At 46.4% G+C, this 24,087-nt stretch overlaps 3 protein-coding genes and 1 non-coding gene across 5 annotated transcripts; 1 reads left to right on the plus strand and 3 right to left on the minus strand.

Annotated features, from left to right (window-relative positions):
- Nucleotides 1-1,584: 1,584 nt before the first annotated feature.
- LOC101169225 (heat shock protein beta-11) lies at nucleotides 1,585-3,219 on the minus strand. Its single transcript, XM_004076043.5, has one exon. The coding sequence runs from the start codon at nucleotides 3,142-3,144 to the stop codon at nucleotides 2,509-2,511; it is 636 nt and encodes a 211-aa protein (XP_004076091.1). The 5' UTR covers nucleotides 3,145-3,219; the 3' UTR covers nucleotides 1,585-2,508.
- A 1,809-nt stretch (nucleotides 3,220-5,028) lies between these two features.
- LOC101160338 (uncharacterized) lies at nucleotides 5,029-9,547 on the minus strand. 2 transcript variants are annotated; one of them, XM_078931204.1, is made up of 9 exons: nucleotides 9,314-9,547; nucleotides 8,590-8,718; nucleotides 8,423-8,497; nucleotides 7,674-8,178; nucleotides 7,251-7,573; nucleotides 6,367-7,168; nucleotides 6,045-6,251; nucleotides 5,535-5,945; nucleotides 5,029-5,424 (listed from the first exon to the last, which is right to left on the minus strand). In XM_078931204.1, exons 6-9 carry the CDS (start codon nucleotides 7,043-7,045, stop codon nucleotides 5,303-5,305), a joined length of 1,419 nt encoding a protein of 472 aa, XP_078787330.1. In that variant the 5' UTR covers nucleotides 7,046-7,168; nucleotides 7,251-7,573; nucleotides 7,674-8,178; nucleotides 8,423-8,497; nucleotides 8,590-8,718; nucleotides 9,314-9,547; the 3' UTR covers nucleotides 5,029-5,302. The 2 variants fall into 2 exon arrangements, with proteins under 2 accessions (XP_078787330.1, XP_023818558.1); XM_023962790.2 differs by having other exon boundaries at nucleotides 5,029-5,945.
- A 129-nt stretch (nucleotides 9,548-9,676) lies between these two features.
- Nucleotides 9,677-9,749, plus strand: trnaa-agc (transfer RNA alanine (anticodon AGC)). Its single transcript has one exon. It is a non-coding gene; the product is annotated as a tRNA-Ala (tRNA).
- Nucleotides 9,750-10,416: 667 nt separating this feature from the next.
- On the minus strand, nucleotides 10,417-19,336 carry drc2 (dynein regulatory complex subunit 2). Its single transcript, XM_004076044.5, has 9 exons — nucleotides 19,193-19,336; nucleotides 18,125-18,267; nucleotides 14,563-14,730; nucleotides 14,322-14,491; nucleotides 13,964-14,114; nucleotides 13,731-13,889; nucleotides 12,294-12,512; nucleotides 12,103-12,213; nucleotides 10,417-10,816 (listed from the first exon to the last, which is right to left on the minus strand). The coding sequence occupies exons 2-9, from the start codon at nucleotides 18,251-18,253 to the stop codon at nucleotides 10,559-10,561; spliced, it is 1,365 nt and encodes a 454-aa protein (XP_004076092.1). The 5' UTR covers nucleotides 18,254-18,267; nucleotides 19,193-19,336; the 3' UTR covers nucleotides 10,417-10,558.
- Nucleotides 19,337-24,087: the final 4,751 nt, after the last annotated feature.

Here is a 24,087-nt window from a genome sequence, read left to right on the forward strand (position 1 = left end):
GAACACGCTGGTCTGATCTACGCAGAACCAGCAGGTCTTCCAGTAGCAACCAAGTCAAGACTTAATGCCGTGGTTCAGCATCAGTGAGACAGGTGTGGCGTCCGCTTAAAGCCGTTGAAGTTCAGAAAGGTCGTGACCAATCACATGAGCAGCTGTACAGTGGACGCCACTTCCTGCCCAGATTTCTACATCGATCGGTTTTTGGGTTTCCTGCTTCAAACAGAGAGTCAACTCAAAGACAGAATGAAATCAAAATGTTCCATCATTCCTCCTGTGATGAGTCATTATTTGGGTTCTTTCTCCTGTTGGGAAATTCCAGACGTTTGAAAATGAAACGCGTGGACCCATGGTTCCTGTAAAAGACGAGTCCCACACGGTGGCAGTTCTCCCAGAAAACCCCTAAAGCTCCTCTGTAAACATCTGAAATGAAATCCGACTGATCTGCAGTGTGATGAGAAGAGGAACGCTGGACCCTCAAATGCCACAGAAGGAAACAGCTGACGGTTTGTCTTCGTCTCCACACTCACACATTTGGGTTGTCATCTGATCCGGGATTGGTTCTGTCCTAATTAAGGTTTAGTTTGGATCTGATCGGGGTTTAGTTCAGGTTTGGTGCTGGTCTGAATCTGTTTTAGTGGTCTAATCAAAGTCCATTCCAGGTAAAATCTAGGTTTAAACCTGGTCTGATCCAGTATTGGTTCTGTTTTGATTCCGGTTTGGTCCTAGTCTTTATCTGGTTTAGTTCTCATCTAATCCAGGTCTAGCATTGGTCTGATGTGAGTTTAGTCCCAATCAGATCTGGGTTTAGTCCTGGTCTGATCCAGTTTTGATCCTGATCTGTTTTGATTCTGGTGTCATCCGGGTTTGGTTTCCCCCGATTGTCCTCCTGGTTCAGCAGATGTGAAAGCTGACCTGAAGAACGGGTGCTGGTGGTTCTAGAGCAGAAAGTGTGTTTTATATGATCAGAGCACGATGCTGTCTGCAGTTCTGTTACCTTCTGGTTCTACGCTGAGACTCTGGGCTCAGACTGACGGGTCCAGACCGTTTAAGTGAGTTTGTCCAAAGTACACCCCCATCACACATACAGTTACTGACGCCCCCCCACCACCACCACCACCGACCTTCTGTCTTGTTGGTTCCTGTTGGCCAATGCAACTCCCCCACCAGCTGGAACTGATGGCTCTGTAAAGCGATGACTGAAGGAAATGAAGTGGTAAAAGTTGGAAGGAAGTGTTGGATGCAGAGGCTCCACCTGTCCTCCACTTCCTGCTGTTGTTCTGGATATGGAAGAACCGACGTGTACAGGGTTGGTGGTGAACAGTCTGACATCTCTTTTGGATTTAGTTTTGATTATTGTGTGGGTTTCAAAAATGACCACACAGCAAATAAGTTAAGTTTATGGAGAATTGTTTCACAAGGAAATTTAAAAAGTGGAATCCTGTGTTTGCTTCTTTCATGACATTCCAGCTCCTGCAGAGTAGTGACTCCACCTGACCTGGAAGAAAATCTGTTGTTTTCACGCCCTGCATTTAGAGCTCACGCCACTAGAGGGCGGTACTTGATCACGTTCTTACACCGGCCCGATTTTCAATCAATCAAACTTTATTTATAAAGCACTTTCCATATAAAAAGCATAACACAAAGTGCTTTCCATCAAAACAAAATAATATAAAAACAAGCATTAAAATTAAAATAAACGAGCATAAAAATAAAAAAAAATAGGGCCCCCCTCCCCATACCTACACACAGCTCCCCACTCCTCTCATACATTCCACCCCCTAACTGATGGGGGAAGACAATGAGTTATGAGAAATAGGCTGAGCACGAAAACAAGATGTTGGAACGCTGATAATTGGAGCCTCCCTCTCTGTGAACAGACTCTTAGACAGCCAAATGCAGCATCACAGGCGCGGACCGCTCCACCACAGCTAAGTGGTGATGCAGTTTCCCATCCAGCTGCATAGACAGCAAACCTGTATTACTGGTTTCTACCTGTGGATTCCACAATTGTTCCTATTTCTAGAAACTGAAGGTAAATGCAACTTTTGTCAAGAATGTAGAAAAAACTTTAATTCTTTAAGATGACAGTAGCAAACCGACAGAGTATTTAGAAGTAAAAGAAAATTTTTGTTCAGGACAAAATTGTTTGATGGTTTAAAAATGTTGCTTTTGTTTTGTCATTCAAAACAATCTGGAAACTATTGTTAAAGCCTTAAATATATCAGAGTTAACTATCTTGCATGAGTTTAAAAGACAGAACATTATTTATGAAACAAAATCAAAAGCTTTTACTAAAATCATGTAATATTTGATCACACCACTAGAACAAAAGTGAAAAACCAAACATTAATGAGGAAAAGCATCACAAATGACTAAACAAACAGATGTTTGTGTCAAAAGGCGGCTGAAGTAGAGAGTTTGCTGGGCGAGCAGATGTTCACTCTGTCTGGATCTCCGTGGACAAACTGAGAAAACAAAGATGGGCTAGTGGAGGAGGTCCCACTCTGTTCACTTCTTTTCAACTGGGTTGCTCTCTGGAGGGTTGCTGCTGCCGCCCTCAGCCCCCCCGCTGGAGGTGACAGCTGGGACGGAGGTGAAGTCGATCGGGACGATCCTCTCCACCCCGTCTTTCGCGGCTCTCTCCCGGGGAGCCTGGATCTGCAGTCGGCCCCCCACCAACGAGCAGGTGACGGTTTCGGGATCGACGCCGTCCGGCAGGTCAAACTCCTGCCTGAACTCCTGACACCGGTAGGAGTACGAGCCCCTCCCGTCCTCCTGCTTCTTCTCCGTCTTTCCGCTCACCCTCAGCTTCCTGCCCACCTGTTTGACTGACAGCTCCTCCGGGGAGAAATCTGCGGTGTCCAGGCTGAGGGCGAAGCTGCTGCTGTCCCCCCCCAGCTCCTGGAAGGCAATGGGCCTGAAGACTCCTGTGGGGGAGTGGTCGATCTCCTCGAAGATCTTCTGGTGCAGCTTCTCCATGTACTCCATGTTCTGCCTCATCTCCTGCATGTGGCGGAACATCTCCTGCTCCATCTGGTAGAAGAGGGGCCGGGTCTCAGGCCACAGGCTGCGGATGGGCCAGTGCCGGTCCAGGAAAGGCCTCATGGCCAGGGGGGGCGGCTGGAAGAGACTGGGAGACAACATCCTGGTCTGGACGGGGGTCTATTTTGATGAGCTGCTTCAGTCTGGAGCTCCTCTCTGTGTCCGAAGTCTCGCCCCTGCTGCTTATGTACACCGACCCCCCCCCCACACCGGAAAGTTCCAGCAGCATTCCTGTGAGTGTGTGAGTTCATCTGCTCTATCAAGAGCGTGACTGCAGCCTGCAGCAGAAATAGAACAAAGCTGAGACGTGTCTGCATGTGGCGGCTGCACACACACACACACACACACACGTGTGTTCCTGTCTTTGTGAGGGTCGTCACTCACATAACACATTCCCTGGCCAGTGACCCCTCCTCAACCAAGGCCCCATCCTGACCAAACCCTTAGAAACCGCCTCCCACAACGCAGGAGAGATTTAAATCACCAAATATCCTACAAGTACAGAAGCTCCTCCGTCTGTGTTCCTACAGGTCTGCCTGATTTTAATCACATCAACTCAAACAACTTTATTCAGTTAGAGACTTTATTGAGATGGCAAAGTTTAATTAGATTATATATATTATTCATATTTGAGTCTTTTATTCAAATAATAGGTTTTACTTAGAGCACAGATTGGATTTAAATCACTGAATTTATTTAGATTGTGTTCGATGACTTTATTTGAATAAACAAATATGAATATTTGTTCATTATTCCACAGAAACTTGACTTGTCTTAAAAACTATGAAGTCGCGTCACTTCCGCTGTGTTCCTTAAAAAAGACGCATCCTCTAAATTTAGCTTCTTGGGGGGGGGGGGGGGGGTCATTTGAGCTGTTCCGATCCGAAAGGTCGGCTAGTGTCATTGAAGCTTTTCTTAATCACGCAACTGTTTCAAATCTTTGTTTACGTGTCTGTGACGTAGCTTTGGTCTTTTCTGAATCAATGACTCGGATCTGTCACAGGAACCCATCAGCAGCTTTTGCTCCAGAAAGCAAGTTTAGTCAGATCTCTGTTTCTTCCCCCTGAGAGAAGGAGATTCTGGTCCCAGAATGGTCAGGCTTAGTTCGGTTTGCCATGCATGTAGAATAAACCATCATTTGGTGAACGATTCAACCGTTCACCATGGCAACAGGTGCATCAAAAGAATCTAGCTGTTTTCTCTCAGATATAAAAATAAAAGCAATAAAATCAAACAACAAAAATCAGAAAAGGGATCGACGCTCTCAGAGATGAACTCAATCTGATTTTTCAGACCTGAATGAGCATCACCTGCTGAAGGAAAAAGGTTGATGACAGATAGTAAATAAATTCACTTCAAAAACTGAGTGAAATAATGAAACAGCACTGATGATGTCTCCCGCCTCGTGAGCCATAGGAGGCTGTCATCAGCCAATGGCGTTTGGCTGAAAAACAGGAGTGATGTCAAATTTGCGTCTCCTCATCAGGACCCTAGCAGCGCAGTTTTGGATATGCTGAAGCTTTTCCAGGCTCCCGGCAGGAATCCCAAACAATGCCGGGGGGGGTTTTGTCTGCAGGGGTTGGGGAGCAAAGTTTTAAGGGACCAAAGCGCTCTGGAGTGACACCAGGTGTGGAAAGTATGAAAAGGTTTTCTGACTGGACATCGGAGGAGTCTAGCACAGTGAGCCTGCACCACAAGTGAAAAATGAATGTTTCTTTGTGTTGTCACTTGTGTGCAGGACATTTCTGCATCTTTATTGTAATCTATAACTGTATAATAAATATTGTTTTATATTATTCATTTATTTTACCACTAAGAATGTTTACTTGTTTGTGACGTGTCATAAAGCCTTTGACATGTTTACACCATTGAACATAACACATTAAAAAAATGTATTTTCTCTGTTTTCTTGATTGGGGTGTGGAGGGGCCTATTTCTGGGAAACTGTAAGCTAGTTTTGTTGCTTTGATTGACCAGAAAAAAACGAATACTTCAAATGTTTTATTAAAATGAAGACACAGAATTCACGTGAATCCCACGCTTGAGTTTAGAAAATATAACAAAAGAATATATGTACATACAACAATAAGTTAATATTTACATGATCAGTGGATTAAGTATGATGGTATTATTATTGAAGAGTACTTATTGAGGATGAGGAGGAGATCAGCTTCTGTGACGCTGGCGCTGTTCTGCCAACCAGTCGTCCAGTGATCGTCCATTTGAAGCCCGTGAGCAAAATGTGGCGTCTTTGTATCGACTATGACCGTATTCTTTTGTTTTGGGCTGTCCACATTTGCTGCAGGTGTTGTAGTTCACTCCTCGTGTGTATTTCCTTTTCTGGACACCGCGCTCTTCCTCCAAGGCTCTTCTTTTTCTGTTCTTTTGTGTGGAGCGTGACACAGGGACAGCAGGTGCAGACACAAGGGGAACGAAGCCTACATTGTACGTTGTGGCTCTAGAAAATGAGATAGTGGTGGGCGCAGTCATACCTGGGTTAAGAATAATGGTCAGTAACCCAGGTGCTGAATTAATTCCAGGTGCTGACACAGGTGGAATAGTTCCAGGTGCACTGGTGGCAGGTGTGATGGGGTACTTCATGTCTTCATCCTCAGTTTTCACCACAGAGGAAAGACGCAGAGCAGAGGATTTAGGTTCACCTGGTGATACTGAGAGTTGAGGCTGAGGTGAAGATGAGGGGCTGGCAACAACATCACAGTGGGGGTCATAGAACACTGGAACAGTGATGTCCTCCATGGTGTCTTCCCCAAACCCCTCGTCTTGGAAGTCCTGGTCATCGACTCTCTCCAGCAGCCGGTCCTCCTCCTCTTCAGGGGTCTGGAGCATGGCAGTAGATGTCTTGCCAGTCTGACTATAGAGGTATTCTATTCCAAGCAATTCCCCTACACAAATTAAAAGAAAAAGAGAGCTGTAAACACTGTATAGTGACATTACGATCTAAATAGATCAATCGCAAAATAACAAATGTATACATTTCTTACCTGTATATGCTCCAGGAGGGCAATAACGCTCATCCCAGGGCTTCCCAAGCACTGCTTGGCTGAGTTGCTCCAATGCCTCTCTCATTGTTCTTCCAAATAACCGGATGGAGGAATTTCCTTTGACAGCATCCTCCAACCGGTCATCATTCCAGCGCATCAAGCCCTCAAGGAGATATGCCTGGAAATGCGCGTCACTGGCACTGGTTCCTGAGTGAACAAACAGGGTTTGATAAGTCTCTGTTTAAAAGATGTGAACCACATGAAAGGAAATGTTAGAAATGTTTTCAGAAAGGTTAGGAACCCAGATGTTCAGTGAACACACCTGGTATAAAACGGTTCAGGTGGAGGTGGAAGGACTCCAAGGAGGTCGACCCACGGGCACACCTGTAGCAAGACAGCTCCACGCCGCCTTTCTTTAGTGTTCCCGTCTTCATGTACAGTGGGAAGTTCTCGGGGTCTTGGATGCACAGCAGATGCTTTTGCTGTTCCTTCCAAATCTGTTGGATGCGTTCGTGGTCCAACAGTGGAACTCCAAGGGTGTCCTTCCCATCTGCACTGTCGAACTGATGGATGAGTGCTCCTAATAATGCTGCAGTCTCCTCCACTCCCCTGGTCCTCCTCCGACAGTGGAGTGCCAACTCCCTGCGACTAATCTGAGCACTGACCGTCCTTCTGGAAACATGGCCACTTTTCTTTGCTGCCAGCTCAGCCTCCTTGGCGCAGCGAAGAGCAGCCACATCCTCTGGATCCCACTCAAAAATGCACGCAGACAGACGTGCCATGAAGATCCCGTAGAGCGGATGAGCCTCTGTCGTGACACCTGCAGCGAATCGCCGCATGAAATGCCAGATGTCCAGGCGCACCTCAAGCTCATCCCACTCTGAAAACAGGGTCTTCACCAGAGACCGGCCGTGTCTGCTGCAGCAGTCTCTGTCCACGTACATCACTTTTGGGGGTGCCTCTCCTGCCTCCCTGTAGCGCCTCATCAGGCCAGCCGCCATGGCGTCCAGTCCATGTCCTTCAACGGCTGTCAGAACAGAGACCAGAACCTCGCCATGTTCATTACCGACATTTGTGCACCAGGCAGCTGTTCCTGAAGCAGCCCCCGCAAGCTTCTTTGTGACCTATTGACAAAAAAAGTTAAAATTGTTTATTATTTATGTAAGCATATTAATATCTGTTTAAAAAAGTTTTTAAAAAAAGTACCTTTTATGTGGAGTCCATCTTCAAAACACATCCAAACACAGATGTGATTTTGGTCTTCACTTCGTTGATCCGCCCCAGAACATCCCTTGCATAAACAGCTAACAGCCACTTTGGCTTAGGCAAGGCAGGCATGGGGGGGGGCTCAGCAAACACTGGTCGCTGAAGAGAGGCCCTTGTGAACGGTTCACACACTGAGGTACTGTAGGACGCGCCGTGTCCATGCCTCACTGTGCTGTTCCAATAACTGTCCATAAAGTTGTGTCACGCTGTTGCCCAGTGTCCTCTCCCTCATCATTCTCAGCACCCGCTTGTCACATGAGTACCTAAGGAAACAACAGCATAGGATAGGCATGCAAACCTTAGGTTAGGCAAAAATGAAAACACAAAGTCAGCTCATTATGAACGTGCATCATTATCAATCACCTGTATGTCAGCAGAGCTGGGAAATGGCTGCGATGACCCATGTCCATCTGCCCCAAAATGTCCTCGGACCAGGATGGGTATGTTGTCTTGCAGCGTTTACATTCCAGATACTCCGTGGCGAGGTCATACCACCCATCAGTGTCCAGGACTTTACGAACAGTCCTGTAAAGTCCTGCCGCCGTAAGTCTGTGCTGACCACATTGTGGACGACCGCAGACAAAAAGAAATGACCACATTTTCTGTGGCATCCACAGGAACAGGGGCCGGCAGAAGAAGATGTCTGGTGAGGCGGGAGGCTGAGTGTGAACCAGAGCGGGCTGAGGAGGATGCCACCAAAGCTTTAGCTGAGACACAAGTTCTGCCTTGCCGGTTCGTGGGTTGGCTTTGAAAAGCGTCTTTGCAATCCACTCGTGCTGGAAGCGTGGCAGTTGTTCTTTCCAGTGGACTGGAAGCTCCAGCGCTGACTTTGCTGCTGCCACAGATGGAGAGGGCCCAGGGCAGGCCTCTGAGGGAACAGGAACAAACAGAAGAATGACTCTACCAGCTGATAAATGTGGTCAACAAAGCCTGTGAAGCAGCACTTTAGTACAAGTACTGTTACCAACTATGGTTGTATTTAAACAATGAAGAGCAGAAAGAGGAGCAAGTGGTAAAGAGTAAAGAAAATAAGGCTCAGTTAAGTCAGGAATGTAATAATGTATGTGCATTGATACACAAAGACAAACTTATGTAAATTAGCGCCTAATTACCAGCAGTGAAAAGCTGCCTTTGGGCCAAATGTTTGGCTGGAGGTTCTCCTCCTCTGGGAGGAGGCAGTATGGGATCTAAAAAAGAGCAAATGGACATTTTTAGCACATTGTTAAATGGATGCATGTGGAACTGCTCTGAGAGCAAATAAACATGCACTTATACTCACTGTGCTTAGCTGGGGATGGGAGTTTTTTAGCCAGCTTGCTCTTGTCCTCGTGAACCTCCTTCATGGACCGGTCCTGGAAGTCGCCAAACTCAACCATCAAGCAGACCTGGTCTCCAGCTGCACAGGCTTCTAGAAGGAACAGAAAAAATATATGAAAACAATGAGGACTATGAAGAACATGTTAAGGAAAATGTATGAGAGCAAGAACGATTCTTCTGACCAATAGAATGACTGAGTAACAGCTGTTTTCTGATGGGAGATTTTGGCTGCTAGGAGCCAGCAGGTACTTCCTGTTTGGAACACCGGGGGGGAGGAGTCACTCAGTCCAGCTCTAACACAGTAACGGCTAAACCACGTGCTAGAAAGCTGCTCACTGTACTTTTGACAAAAATAAAGTTTGACCCAACTATTTCTTATATTTACAATTCCTTCAATCATACAGAGAGCAAACTGACCTCTCTACCTCTTTATTACCTTATCTTTAGCGTTTTTATTACTGCTATTGTTAGAAAATCTGCTCAAAACATCCTCCTTACATTGGAGGATCTACACGACATTTGTTTTTGAGCAGCACTGATCACAATTCAAGGTTTAATGTTTTTAAAATAAAAACTAATAAAAAGTGAACTACAGATGTTAGCCATCGATGTTTCCCATTTTCTAACAAATACAGACCGAATATAGACAAACAGTGTCTAATCAACAAAGAGAGAAACCACCTTACCTGTTCCACAGAAGAGAACAATGGCGGGTGGTGATCGATCAAACGTAAACACGAGCACAGAAACAGGATCCGAAAAAGTTAACGCTTAGTTTAAATCCCAGAAAAAATGCCAGCTTTTAAAAAAAACAACCCACAGGAGTGATCCGTAAAAGTGAAGAATCGGGACTCAGAACACGGCTATTTGAATGTAAACCTCAGCAGCCAAACGCGCACACAATTGGTCAAAAGTTAGCCACAGAGGTCAAACGTGATTGGCTACTGTGGGCTCACTTTAGGTGTTCAATGGCTAACAGATTCAGCGCCAGTTCCCAACATCAGACTCATCGTTGTCAAATTGGTCACTTGCTCTGCACTGGCTCATGTGGGGGATTAGCTCAGATGGTAGAGCGCTCGCTTAGCATGCGAGAGGTAGCGGGATCGATGCCCGCATCCTCCAAACGTTTTCTCATTTCTTTTTTTTTTTGTTACATGATACCAATTATTCAGTATGTAAAGGTTTTATTTGGTTTTATCTGTTATTTTCTAAATAGTTAGGTATATAAATATTTGAAAACTTGTTAAAGAGAGCGTTCGCTTGGGATGCGAGAGGTGGCGGGATCGATGCCCGTTTCCTCCGAATTTTCTTTTTTTTCTAGTGTTTTTTTCTAGTGTTTTTCTAGTGATTGTTCATGAAGAGCTTTTATGATACTGATGAATTGGTGTGTAAAAGTTTTATCTAGTGCTGTTTCTAAGTATTTGGGGCTAAAAACACTCGAAAGCTTGTTAAAAAGGGCGTTCGCTCGGTATGCGCAAGAGGTAGCGGGTTCGATGCCCGCATCTTCCAAATTCGTTCTAGCATTTTGATCGTTTATAAAGAGCTAGTGTGATCCTGATGATTCTGTGTTTAAAGGTTTTATTTAGTTGTACTTTTTTGATAAATGGGATTAAAAACACTTGAAACCTTGATGACAATATGGCATATGGCAAAATTGCTTGTTATCTCCCCGTTTTCTTCATTTCCTTTATTCTTTTGTAAACAAAAAAGAAAAAAATCAGATCTGCATCGACCACAGGGAGGCGCTGTTTTCCTTCTCAGTGACAAAGCCACCTAAACAGAGACGCAGTCAAGTTGGAGGAGGTGTCTTTATTTTACCAACAGGGGAATTACAGGAATCTCAACACTTCCAGAATTTTATTATCCAGAATGTTTGTTGAGAATAAAAGGATGTCTGTCCATTCAGATCCAAAACTTGTGTTCCTACTTTTTCACAGGCAATATTTTGCTATGTGTGCGGCTTCGATCACAGTGTGGCGCTGTTGCCCAGCAGCTGGTGCAGAGATGATGGGAGCCTGAGACGTGGGCAGAGGACAGCAGTCTTCATGGAGTCCAAATGAGTGCTGACCCAGCAGCAGCTGGAGTTGCACGTTTTCTTGGCTTAAGTCTGATTTGTGTTTCCTCAGTGCGTCCCGCTGCAGCACAGCTTTGGTCAGACGCTGCTGCAGGTGCTGAACATCCTCAGACCCCTGCAGAACAAGACAGGAGAGAGCAGCACGCTGACCCAAAGGATCATCAGCAAAACCATGGAAATGTGTGCTGAATAATGATGCTTCATGATGCAGGGATGCTCAACTGGTGGGTTCAAACCCAAATGTAGGTCAGGTCACACGTTACTTTGACAAGAGTTAAAGAAATATGACTGGGTCAGCAGGCATCAACTAAAACCTTTAACCCTTGTGCTATCCTAGGCACTTTACCCTTGGGAGTTGGGTCATCTAGACCCACTAGACAGAGCTCTGAACCTCTTTTCTTCAATGATTTGTGATCTTTACTGGTGTCCATGGATTACATGAAATCTTTCCACCTTTATCCACCTTTGTCATGGTAGGGAGAACACGTCAATGGAAGGGTGGGGTCATCTAAGATAGCACAAGGGTTAACCTTAGACACTCAGGAGAAAGTGGAGCACAAGTATTGTACATGCCGTCTATGCATTAGTCCATGCAACAGTCTTTGCAACCATCTATGGATCTGCACATGCAGATCAAAGAGAAGAGGGAGCCTACCCAGCTGCTGTTGGGCAAAGGGGGGGGGGGGGGTCACCTGGGACAGTTTGCTTAGCTTTACTTCTGAACAACTAAGTCAGAACCTCATGACCACTGAGAACAGCGGGTTTTATGATGAGACTAGTTGAGAATTGCTGACATGTTGGATGCATGTTTGAACCAAACACGGCTGGACCAAGCATAGAACCCTGAGGCACACCATGACTGACTCTGCTGTGAGAATCATTAACATGAACAAACTGAAAGCAAACAGACAAACTGTCTGATAAAAATGACCTACAGCAGGTTAAAGCAGTCCCAGTCAATGATATGTTCTAGTTTCATCAATTAACGGTTCTGAACATTACTGTCAGAGATCATTACCCGATGTTGACGTTCAGGAGAGGTTAAGAGGAGATCTAAACGGTCTTCAACAAGATTTCTGAAGCTGTTATTCCTGATCATCTCCAGCTGTTGGGAGGTTAAAGCGGTTCTCTTTACCTGTGAGGATGAAGGGGATTCTGCAGACCTGAGTCAATCTGCTTCCAGCTCTGAAAATGCAGATCTTTCTTTTCTGCCTCAATTATTAGTGAATGATCCAAAATTCCCGCATCTCTAGCTGGCTATAAAAAGGGGCGGGGCATAACCTACAGCAGGTAGTGTCCACTGTTTGGTTGAGGCAAAAGGAGCAAACAGTACTGGTTTACATTCAGCTGTAGTCTGGGTGAGAGTGGTTGTTTCCCTAGAAGTCATGTCCTGCTCCTTACCTGTGTGTCCTCCTCAGGGGGGAGGTGTAGAGGGGCAAACAGTGGTGGTAAATCCTCATGCTGGAGCTTCAACTTGAGGCACATTTTAGCGGCTCGCAGCACCTTCTCTCCCTGAAACAGCAGAGTCAGGGATGAGTGGGGAGCATGGCGGCTTTGGTAGCGGACATACAGACAGGTGAGCCGTGTTTCACCTGAGCGATGGCGGCCTGCTGCTTCTCAGCGGCAGCATCCCCCTGCACTGCAAGCTGGGTGAGCTGCTTCCTTGTTGCTTGGCGACCCGATGCCACCTGGCCCTGGGCCTGGTAAAACCTGAGGTTCATCTCGTTCCTGTAGGCGGTCAGATTCTCCTCCATAAACTCCTTCTCCCACTCAGTGGCTTTCACCCTGTCTCTCAGCTGCTCGGCCTTGTTCTGGAACGAGGAAAGAAACCCACTCGGATGTAAATGGGTGTTTTTAACATGTTCTTCTGGTAATTTTCTGATAGTGGAGGACAAGTATTAAGAATATTAAGATTTCTGAGAATTTTTTTATTCAAATTATTGGGCATCAGGGGCAGATTAAAAAAAATCCTGTTTGAAAAAGCTTGTAGGCGTGACATGCAAACTACAATCAGCAGCTCACAGGCTCCCCGCTCTGCTCTATTCTGATCATCCGCTGTCAGACAAGTAGATCCATGAGCGTCTTTGTTTACCTCGTCTGAGCTGGAATCTGGATCTAAACTGTACGACTGGATAGATACAACATTGCTGCCAGTTTTGTTGCACCGGTAATGTTAGGTCGGGGGTGTGAGGGACTGTAAGCTAGTGGGGGTAAGTGTAAACAGATGGTTGATGGGAAATGGAGACAGGCTTACTGTGCACCAACAGTCCCATCCACAGCTCAGAGATAAATTTCAGATGAGCTCCTGCCGCTCTGCAGAAACTATGTCCTAGAAAATGACCACTGGGAACATTTTGAAAATAGATCATAAAAATGATTGGAGTGGAACTTTAAGGGAACTTCCTGCTTACAGTAAAATTATGTTTGATTGTATTCCTCTTTGATTTTGAAGTTGGATTGTGAAGTTGGATCACCTTCCATTAGAGTGGATGAAGAGGAACTTGATTGCCCCCTAGTGGTTACCTGCTGAAGTCAGGTGGCTCCAGTGTGGTTGGTTTTATGATTTCAGATGGAGACGAGTGTTTGCTTCTTTTTATGGCTGAAGTTGGGATCAAGAAAACCTCTGAATGACGTAGATGAAACAAACAACATGTCTGGTTTACAAGATTACCATCAAAAATATCTGAGATCAACATAGAGAGATTTTCAGATTGTCGGGGGCGTGTGCAGGAGGTGTGTGGTTGGGGGGGGGGGAGTATTCTTGTGTTGTGATGATTCCACTGGGACACAGTTATTTTAACAAACCTGCCTTTGGAGATCTTTGTGGATTCATGACTGATATTTTGCTGATGGGAACGTCTGAACCAAATGAAGAGCTGACAGATGTTTTGCTGTTATGGACAAGAACTCTGTGACTGCAGGTGTCCAGCTGCCTTCAAGCTAACAGAGTTCAACCTTCAACCTGCATGTGTGCCTGACATCAGCAGGTCCTCCTGCTCTCTCTCCCCTCTGTAAACCTGCGTCCATACCTTCAGTCTCATCGTGATCTTCAGTTGTTGGGTGACATAATCCAGCAGAAGAGCCACCTCCTCCTCCTTCTTCTTCACATTGTTGATGTTGTGCTTCCAAGATCCCAGGATGTTGGAGATGCTCTCGTGCAGATTGTCTCTTAACCCCATTTGAACGTTCTGTCCACAGAAACAAAGACTTGCAGGGCAGAGACGGACCTGGGAGGATGAATCAGGTGAGACGACTCAAATACCTTTGGGTCAGAATGGCTGGAGAACCAGCTCTCTCTGTCTGTGGATGTCTTCTTTATCTCCTGCATGGCGTCTTTGTGGTGCTGATCTGCAGAGAACACTTTGCTCTGGAGTTTGTCCCGCTGCTCCTCAAACTGCGCAAACATTTGTTGCCTGCAAACATCGCCTGCATGTCAAATCTACAATCATGTGTTCGCCCGAGCTGCTCACTCCCTGAACAAGAATGAGAGGCTTGATCAGCAGGTGGCGCTGTAGGCTTCATTCCCCTTCCACAGAAAGACATCATTAACTGTAAACTCACATTGCAGGAAGGAACAACCCTGAGTTTGGTGCAGAAGTCGCACACCTTCAAGGACCTACTTCTCAGAGCTGTACGAGGAACACAGGTCTTGCAGGCCTCCTCCCCAATCCTGGTGCAGACACCCCATTCGCTTGAGGTCCTGAGCCAGAAGGTGGTCCAGCTGCTGCAGGTGGCTGGCCTGCACATGTGCAGTCTGACGCTCCGCCCCCTGCAGGTCCCCCATCAGTTTCTGCAACACGAGTTCACTTACAGTCAGAGACCAAACGCCGCGAGGAGCTGAGGGACTGTGAGAGCATTCACCTCAATGACAAAGTTCAGCTCATCCACCTCCCTCTCAAACATCTGCCGGGACACCACTATGTTCCCTCGCAGCTCAGTGACCCGAGCCTGACGCTGGATGGACCTCCAGCGATCGGTCACCTTCAGCAGGTTCACCGCTGTGTTCCTCTGCTCCTTCTGCAGCTTGTCCTGCGTTACACAAACAAGGAGGCTTCTGAAAACAGCAAAGCTCGGATCTCATGGGGTACTCTCCCAACCCTAGAACACGTTCACTCTAAAAAGTTACACCATCCCTCTTGCCGGGTGATTTTTACACGTTATAATCTACCCAACAAAAGCACTTGTCATAAATATAGATCCAAACATGACAACACAAATTAAAGTGGTTTTTATTTTCAACGGTGGTATGTGTAATAAAATGAAAAACATAGGAAGTTCCTAAAAACATGCTCAAAAATGATTGAAAAAATAAGAATTTCAGAACAAAACGATTCCTAAAAAAAAAAAAAAACGATACTAGAAACTTTGGTCCACCCATTCCTGGGACACGTGAGACTTCCCTGGTGAAGGCACAGACTCCTCGACACGCGACATTGAAATCCATGTAAATAGTTTTGCTTGGTTAAAATTCCCCCGGTGATAGTGCTCTAGGGTTAAAACACTTTGGGTATTTGGGACCCATTTCTTTGTTCATTCCTATTGGGAGGACATTGTGTGGCCTGTCTTATGGAATAAACTCCCAGCTCATGTAAGAGAGGCCGACTCAGTTTCTACATTCAAAGTTAGACTGAAAACATTCCTCTTTGGACAGGCTTATTATCAGACTAGTTAATATTCAGAGATTATTTAACTTAATGTTAATTTGTTTAAATTAAACTTAATAACTTTTTCCTTTAAAAGGCTGCTAGAAGTTAAAGCTGGGGTAACTATGGTGCACTGGGGTTCTGTCCTCTTTTCTTTTCTACTTCTACGCTTCCTCTCTTCTCTATTCTTGATCATAATTTATCATTTAGTTCTCCATGCCTCTGTTTGGTACAGTGCGATTCATGTATTGTCCCTCTTTTCCTCTCCCCTCCTGGGGAGTGGGAGTGCTTCCAGATTCCAGTTGGTTCATCCGTGCTCCAGTTCCTGACCGTTTACTTCGTCTCTGCTCCTGCTCCTACACCTGGCTGTGGTTCCTGTCTCCGGCTCGACTCGCGCCTTTGACTGTCCCCACAACCACGGCTGGATGAAGCTCGTCTGCTGGACTTTTATATATGTAGTTGTAGATTTAGATAAGTTAATTCTTCTCTAAGAGTTCTGGTAAATCGCCTGTCCGTCCTGGGGGAGGATCCCTCCTTCATGTGGACACCCCTGAGGTTTCTTCGTTTTTTCCGGAATCCGGTTTTTTGGGGAGTTTTTCCTTACCGTGAAGGGGGGTCTAAGGGCAGGGATGCCAGTATAGCTTAGTCAGTTTGTTAGTTCATTTTAGTATTTTCCTATTGAACTCTTTGTATTCGTGATCCTTTTGAGTTCATGTTTTACTTCGAAGCCCATCGAGACGACTGTTGTTGTGATTTTGGGCTATACAAATAAAATTGAATTGAACTGAATTGAATTGGCCCTGTGACAGACTGGAGACCTGTCCAGGATGTGCTCCAGAAACCCCGTGACCCCGAAAGGGATATGGTGGATTAAGAAAATGGATGGATGGATGGATGGATGGATGGATATACATACACTGTGCAAAAAAATAAAGGGAACACTACAAACATCACACATATCCCTGAATAAATGAAATATTAAAAATTAGTCAAAATCAGGCTCAGTAGTGGGCGTGGCCTCTAGGTGCCTGCATGACTGAGATGACTGTAAGATTCTGGTGAGGCAGCGGATGGTCTCCTGGGGGTCTCCTCCCAAACCTGAACCAAAGCCTCCGCTAACTCTTGGACAGTCAGTGTTGGTGGATGACCGAGACATGATGTCCCAGATGTGCTCAATTGGACTCAAGTCTGGGTAGCAGGCGGGTCAGTCCTTTACATCAATACCTTCATCGAGCAGAAACTGCTGACACACTCCAGCCACATGAGGTCTAGCATTGTCTTGCATTGAGAGGAACCCAGGACCAATCGCACCAGCATACGGCCTCACAGAGGGTCTGAGAATCTCATGGGTACCTAATGGCAGTCAGGCTACCTCTGTTGAGCACATGGAGAGCTGTGCGGGCCTCCAAGGAAATGCCACCCCAAACAATTACTGACCCACTGCCCAACTGCTCATGTTGGACGATGTTTCAGGCAGCAGAATGTTCTTCCCGGCAACTCCAGACTCCGTCACGTCTGTCACATGTGCTCAGTGTGAACCTGCTTTCATGTGAGCAGTGCACAGGACATCAGTGGCGGACGTCTCGCACAGTGTTCTCCCACCTGTGGAAGTCGGGGCCCTCATACCACCTTCATGGAGTCCGTGTCTAACAGTTTAAGCAGACATGTTCACATTTGTGGCCTGCTGGAGGTCATTTTGTAAGGCTCTGGCAGTGCTCCTCCTGTCTCTCTTTGCACCAAGGAGGAGATGGTGGTCCTGATGCAGTGTTTTTGCCTGCCCACGGCCTCCTCCACCTCTCCCGATGTACTGACCTGTCTCCTGGTAGCGCCTCCATGCTCTGTACCCTACACTGACAGACAGCAAACCTTCTTGCTGCAGCTCACATTGATGTGCCATCCTGGATGAGTTGCACTACCTGGGGCACTTGTTTGGGTTGGCGACGCCGTTTCATGGTAGCGCTTGAGTGACAACAAAGTCGCCAGAATATCAGCCAGAAACCATAAAACTGGAGAAGTCGTCTATGGTCTTGCAGAACCACTCCTTTATTGGAGGGCTTTTGCTGATCGCTCATTATTTCCACCTGTTGTCTATTCCACTTACACAAAAACATGTGACATTGATTATCAGTCAGTGTTGCTTCCTAATTGGACAGTTCGATTACACAGAAGTGTGACTGACTTGGAGCAACACTGAGTTATTTAAGTGCCCCCTTTAATTTTTTGAACAGCATATTTAGTTTTTGAAGTAATACTAATTCTTTATATTATAGTGGTTTCATCTGAACCACATTTATATATTTCTTCCTGACTTAAAATAACCCAGAAAAATGTCTGCCCCTTTTTAACGTTAGGATTTGGGTTAAAAACAGCCCAACTTGGGTCTTTTTTAACCATGGAGTTTTTAGGGAGCATCAGCAGAAGGTCTGTCCCTTAGCTCCTCAGAGTTCCAGCTGGTTCATTTGTGACCAACATGTAAGAGATGTCCAGTGGTGTTGAACCATTGAGGGACTTACGCATAAATACAGCTGTTTCAATGTCTGTTCTCTGAGCAACAGGAAGTTTGTGCAAAGACCTGAGGACAGGCCAGAGATGCTCGTACTGCCTTCGAGCTGCAGCGTTCTGGAAGAGTCCAGTAAAGTACTGGTCTATCAGACCCTCAAATCCTGTGATTGGATGGCTGTGGAGCAGAGGTCGAGCGGTCAGCCTCTGATTGCACGTTCAGAGACTGTTCCGCTCTGCCCTGAAGAAGATTGAAAGCTCTTTAGAAGTAGACGCTTTACCTTCAGGAAGAGTGCCAGCATCTCCTCCTTCTTCTTGGACATCTCCTCCTCAGCCTGAGCTCTGTGATGCAGCTGCACCAAACGCTCCCCTTCTGTCCTCCCCAAACTTTTCTTCGCTTTCTTCGGCATGACACCTCTTCCACCTGTTTGCATAGATGTAACCCATTAAAAAGCTCTTTGTGAAGGTGTACCTGTAGAAGCAGAGGTGTGCTGAAGGTTAGAAAACGGAGGAAGCTGTCTGGAGAGCAGAAACGTACCCTTACCGGTGTACAGAATTAAATCCTACAGGCTCCGACACATTAACGACTGTAAGGAACACATGAATAGCAGTTTGGTTCCCTTTAAAGTCATATTGGTTAAAGCGTCTGTTTATCTGACAAAACCTGTCAATTCCACAGATTTCTTGGAAAGAGTCAAGAGTTATTTTGAAAATCAAATGGATGCTTTTGAGTACAGTTCCTTTGTAGGTTGTATGTCACAAGCCTGCGGAATCTTCTGATTCGCCCATGGCAGCGCAGGAATACAGACATCTCCGCTTTGAAGCCTAACAACATCAGTACACAGTGATTGGTCCAAGTTGGTCTGAGTCGTCGTTTCTATGGCAACCACTCTCGCCAATCAGGAATAAGCTTGTTGGAAGTCCACACCCCCAACATTTGTCAATCAAATATTTCAAATGTTTGACACAAGACCACCTACTTTTTCTTGCACCTGATGGGTCAGTTTATAACTTGAATAACAACACAACAGAAAAAACATCACGAGGCACATGTAAAAAAAATATATATATATCAGAGCAAGAAGTTCATTGGATTTTGGCTTCTTGGAGCCAGTTAGTACTTCCTGTTTGAAACGTAGGGAGAGGGGTTACTCAGTCCAGTTTTCATATCCAGTCAATGGTATAGACCCAAACACATCAAAAAGATGGGATCTGTTAGGAAACCTTCAGCAGGTTCTCTAGCTTCATCCTCCAGTGAGTTAAACTAGGCCCGAAATGCATCTACTTTTCATCATCATCATCATCATCCACTCAAACCCCCATTGGTGACGTCACAGCAAAGAGCTCACCGGTTCTGTAGGTGCTTCTGGTTCCGGCCTCGGTTCGAAAATGGGAAGAAAACTTTCCCCTTCAGCGCCTGAACCCACGGTCAGACTCGAGCTTCACGCAGTGTTTGAACTCCGTCTCCATAGCAACAGCTTCGGAGACGTTCCGCGAGCTCTCGTTCTATGGCAGTGCGCATGCGCGCATGTCTTTTTCTGGCATGTGGGAGTCTCGTTTTTCATTCTCTAATAATCCCTCTAAACGTTTAGCAAAGGCGGTCAGCCGCTGATTTCTGCAGAAATCACGCCGCCCTCTGCTCTGGAAAAGCCGCGGATTCACCTAAAACGACAATAAACGTCTGCATGTGATCAAAGCTTTGCAGCAAATGTTTTAACGTCAGAAATGTTCGGTGTCTGAAGTTCAGGCTCTCCATCTTCCTGCTAAACTGGTCACGTGCTGATTCACCTATAGACTGTTGAAAAGACCGAGCCTTTAAAATGAAGACTCTTCAGGTTATTCATTCAAGAAAGCTGTTTGTAATAAACCGAAAACATTTGATCATTCTTGGAAGGTCTAAAAGATGAAGAGAAGCTCAGCGGCCTGCTGAAGGAGACATTTTCCACCTGACTGCAGGTCACAACACGCCTGACGTTCTGTGAATTCTTCTCATTCATGGTCCTGCAGCATCAAAGCCTGATTCAGAATGAAACCAAGGGAATAAAAACAATGTTAGGAATGAAGGTTGATGTCGGAAAAACGCTGACTTCCGTCAGTTTGTCATAAGAGTGAGTTAGTCATTAAAATTAATAAACAGGACAGAATTATGAAAAATGTTAAAATAAGATCATAAGTATGTATACAAAAGATGGTTGACCCTTAAAGGCCCAAATGGTGTTTTCAATGTGTTCTTGTAGCATCTTTCTCATGCTGGAGGACGTTTATAAAAAAATTAAAATCGCAGTCAGATCCATGAAAGTCTTTGTTTTCCTCATCTGAGCTATAATCTGGATAGCTCTGATATTGCTCACCATTTTTGTTGTACCACCAAGGGCGCCGCTGGGGGTTTGGGGCCCCATGAAAAGAATTTTTACCAGTCCCCTAACACAGCAGCAATTTTTTAGGCTGTTTTTCCTACAGTTATGCATTATGGTTGTATTTTTCACTATCATCTTTGTGACAAAATAACATGACAACTGACATGTATGGGAAGAACTGAGCACTCCAAACACAATATAATTTATATGGTTTCATATATTGATGGCAGAACTGATTCTGAAATAAGAAATAAACTTTTCCATGAAAAAAAATGATAATCAGTGGAGATTAAAAAAAAACGCAGCTAATAAAACCACCATCAAAATACAAATTGGCCATATATGATTTGTCATCGTTTAAATACACTTAATGAATGAATAGTGAATGGGTAAATCAAGCTTCTTTTTCTAACCTTTTAACCTGGTACTTGCTTAACTTTGTTCACCCAAAACCCAACATCGAGCCTTCTCGCGTGCAAAATCACCAATAAGGTCCAGCGTTCTTGCTAACATGACTTTCATCTGAATTGTCACAAACCCACCTTTTTTTACTGAAATACTGGTGACGTGTTTTCGACCCTTCAGCTCCCTTTCCTCTCCTCATTTCTTTTCAATTTTATTTGCATCCTGAATCTTAAGGCATGTCTTCTCTCACATTTAGGATTCATGCTCCTTGTCTGTCTGCCGTGGTAACAGGGGGTCGGGGCCGGTGCCTGGGTGGGGCGGGCTTGGATGCTGCGCGGTCTTCCGGGCTCGGGTGTGGGTGTGTGTGGTTGGGGAGGTTGAGTGGTGGTCTGGCTTGGCTTGGGGGGTGGTCTTTTTGCCTGTGCTGGGGGTGGTTGGCGGGGGACCCTGCTCGGGGGAGGATCCAGCACCTGGAGCTGGGATCACTTCTTCCCTGGCAGTGGGACGGGGCAGGGCAACCCTGTTACGGCCTGCAGTCGCTCTGGGTGACATCCACCCGGGCTGCCGGGTCTGGGGGGATGTGGCGGGAAGGGTGGGGCTTGTTGTCCCTGTCTTGTGGGGGGCTGTCTGGGGGAGGGTCTACTATCGGTACGGGACCTTGGAGGTTTGACGGGTCGGGGTCTCCGCTGAGGCAATCGGCAGTCGCCCCAACTGGTTGGCTGACTCGGTCCCATCGAGGCCTGACCAGAACTCTCCTAGGGGCAGCGCCTGGGGGCATGCCTAGCTCCGGGGGGGTTGGCGCTATCTGGCTCCTCCCTCTCTGTGTGGGGGTGGGTGGTTTGGGGCCTGGGGGTCGGCACTTCAGGGGATGGGACCCCTGGGCTGAGGGGACCTGGGCCCTATGCTGGGGGGGGGCTGTTTGACCATCGGGGGACAGTCAACCAGCTGTCCCCGACTTACCCTCTTCCTTATGTAATCTCTTATCAGGGTGATGGGGAGGTGGGGGGGGGGGGGTATCAGCCTGCAATGCAATTTCAGGGGAGGAGCAACTTGGCAGTGGTCCCCCTCCCATGGTTGCCGTATGGAATAGCGCCCCCCCCCCCCCCCCCCCCCCCTCTCGGTTTTATTTTCACCTCAAGGCCCGTACACACCGGGACGAATATTCGCCAGGCGTTATTTGCCAGCGTTTTTGGCCACGTCTTTTGTGTTCACACCCAGGCGATTTTCGCTGACGATGAGCCGAGCGAACATGCAATTTCCTTCCCTGACATTAGATGGCGCTTAATGTAAACAGAAATACTCCTGTACACAAGGTGGCGCTGCGCAACTTTACGATTCTTAAAGTCGCTTTTCACTCAGAAGAAGAGAGCAAGTATTTACGCGCTTGTCAGAATCATACAAAGAAAACATGAATATTTCAAGCACCAGTAGCTCCAACTGGTGCTTGGTTCAGGGATATTTAAGAATGTCCGTCATTATTTCTTCGCGGCAGTGTAGACGCTACTCGGCGTCTGTCTTCTTCGCTGGTATATGTGCTCAGCAAGGCAGTTTTGTGTTTGAGCGCCCCCAAGTTGTGTTTTACTGTAACTTCAGAAGCTCCAGACACGTGTGCAAAAGCGCCGTTCTCATTGGTCGAATAGATTTCGACGCGACGCGTCGAGAAAAAAAAAACGAACCCGAGGCGTTTTTTTTTTTGACGCTTTGGCGCGTGGCGTTTTTTCGCCTCGGTGTGCACACTCACATTGGTGCCCTTTGTTTTGTCACGAGGCGTTAAACGTCGGCGAAAATCGCCGGCGAAATTCGTCCCGGTGTGAACAGGCCTTCAGACATGCAGGACCCTAGGTAGGAGGGTGCTTGGACATTACTGCCAGCAAGCAACAGATGTCCTCTCAGTGCCCTACCCGCCAATTTTAACTGCATCCCCTTAGTACACACACCCTTTACCCCTCAAATTATACACTCCAATATAAACACACATACATGAACACACACCCTCACAAACACACACACATGCATCTTGCAAGGAAGGTGGGACCTCGGACCATCTGTCGTCTACCACATCCCTGGTAGGGGGTACTGGGCCCTTGGCAACGGCTGTGTCCCTTGGGAGCTGTCTTCCGGCAGCCCTCTCTCCACGCAGGGAGAGGGATCCCTGAGTTCTCTGGCAATGCCAGGAGCCGGTGATCACATCTCACCTGAGCCTGGGGGTGTCTGTGTCCCTGTGGTGTGGGTTCTGGTCCTTGCCCCTGAGCGCTGGGCCTTGCCAAATCTCCAATTGTGGGCGGGCCTGGTCGGGCCATGTTCACAACACTTCTTGTGAATCCCCTCTTCCCATGGGGGTCCTCCTCCTGGGCGGTGACGGCTGGCCCCTGCTCTCCTGGTTGGGCTGGAGCTGCACTCTCTGTCCCCCCATGCCTCCCTGCTCTCTGGCTCTGGGGACCCCGTGACGGTCCTGCTGGCCCTGGCCCGGGTGGCAGATCTGATCGCCCGGAGGGCGGTTGTTCTCTATCTGCTACCGTGCATGCGTTGGGGGGGTTCTAGCTGCTGCTGCGGCGGGGTTCTTGGTGTGGGGTTATTGGCACTCTCCCTCCTTCTTTTCACATTCCATCATCTATTTTAGAAGAACATAAACAATCACTTGAGCACAGGTGTTAGCTCACCTTTGCACTAATACTTCAATTTTTCACACTAGCTGGTTTGAAGGCATAAGTATGCATGTGTGAACAATATTTGTATTGTGTACATGTTGACATGTGAACATTTTTGGAGCCAACAGGTATGTTTATAACATTTGAGTGTGTGTGTGGACAGGCCCCGCCCTTATAGACTTGTATTACATCTGAACCTCACTGTAATGAGTATAACCATCCAGCAACTTGTTGCTTTATGCTGCTTCATGGTTTTAGACCCCCCCCACCCCCTTTCTATAATCACCCTTCCACCCCCCCACCCCCTAACATCCCTCTCTGTTCTTCCTTCCTTTCCTTATCCGTCCGGTCCAACATAAAAGAGTTTCAAATTAAAATGAATAAAGTTTGGCCTCGATTACAAAAGGGGTTTATTCAGACATACCTCTGGTTTGTCTGAAGTTTCATAACCCCTGTTGTTAAAGTAAAATATGTCCAACACAAGAGGCCTTAAGCTCTCATCTGTTTGCCCAGCTGTTGGACAGGACAAGTTAAAAAAAATAAAAACAAAGAAGGTGAAGCAAATTGGAGCTATCCAGCTGTAAAGTTTAGATCCAGATTCTAGCTCAACGGAGGAACACAAAGATGTTCGTGGATCTATTTGTCTAAAAGTGGATGAATCAGAATGGAGCAGAGCAGGAAAACTGTGGCCCATTGGTTGTAGTTTGTACGTCACTACTGTGAGGTTTTTTTTCATCTGCTCCCGATTCACAAAGATTTGAATAAAGAAATACTCAGAAACAAGCTTTTAGCCTAATTTTCTTCATAAATGTGCTCTATCATCAAAAGAAATGC

Source organism: Oryzias latipes, chromosome 14 (assembly GCF_053564925.1).
Source record: "Oryzias latipes strain Hd-rR chromosome 14, Olatipes_Hd-rR_3.1".
NCBI lineage: Eukaryota > Metazoa > Chordata > Actinopteri > Beloniformes > Adrianichthyidae > Oryzias > Oryzias latipes.

Excerpts from the sequence above, each read along its gene's own strand:
- LOC101169225 (XM_004076043.5), bottom strand. The coding sequence starts at position 3,144 with ATGTTGTCTCCCAGTCTCTTCCAGCCGCCCCCCCTGGCCATGAGGCCT.
- LOC101160338 (XM_023962790.2), bottom strand. The coding sequence starts at position 7,045 with ATGGCGGCTGGCCTGATGAGGCGCTACAGGGAGGCAGGAGAGGCACCC. Across the intron at positions 6,252-6,366 it reads CCTGAACCGTTTTATACCAG|GAACCAGTGCCAGTGACGCG; the intron begins GTGTGTTCACTG and ends TTGTTCACTCAG. Across the intron at positions 5,946-6,044 it reads CCCTCCTGGAGCATATACAG|GGGAATTGCTTGGAATAGAA; the intron begins GTAAGAAATGTA and ends TAATTTGTGTAG.
- drc2 (XM_004076044.5), bottom strand. The coding sequence starts at position 18,253 with ATGCCGAAGAAAGCGAAGAAAAGTTTGGGGAGGACAGAAGGGGAGCGT. Across the intron at positions 14,492-14,562 it reads AGCTGAACTTTGTCATTGAG|AAACTGATGGGGGACCTGCA; the intron begins GTGAATGCTCTC and ends CTCGTGTTGCAG. Across the intron at positions 12,513-13,730 it reads AGATCACGATGAGACTGAAG|AACAAGGCCGAGCAGCTGAG; the intron begins GTATGGACGCAG and ends TCCTCGTTCCAG.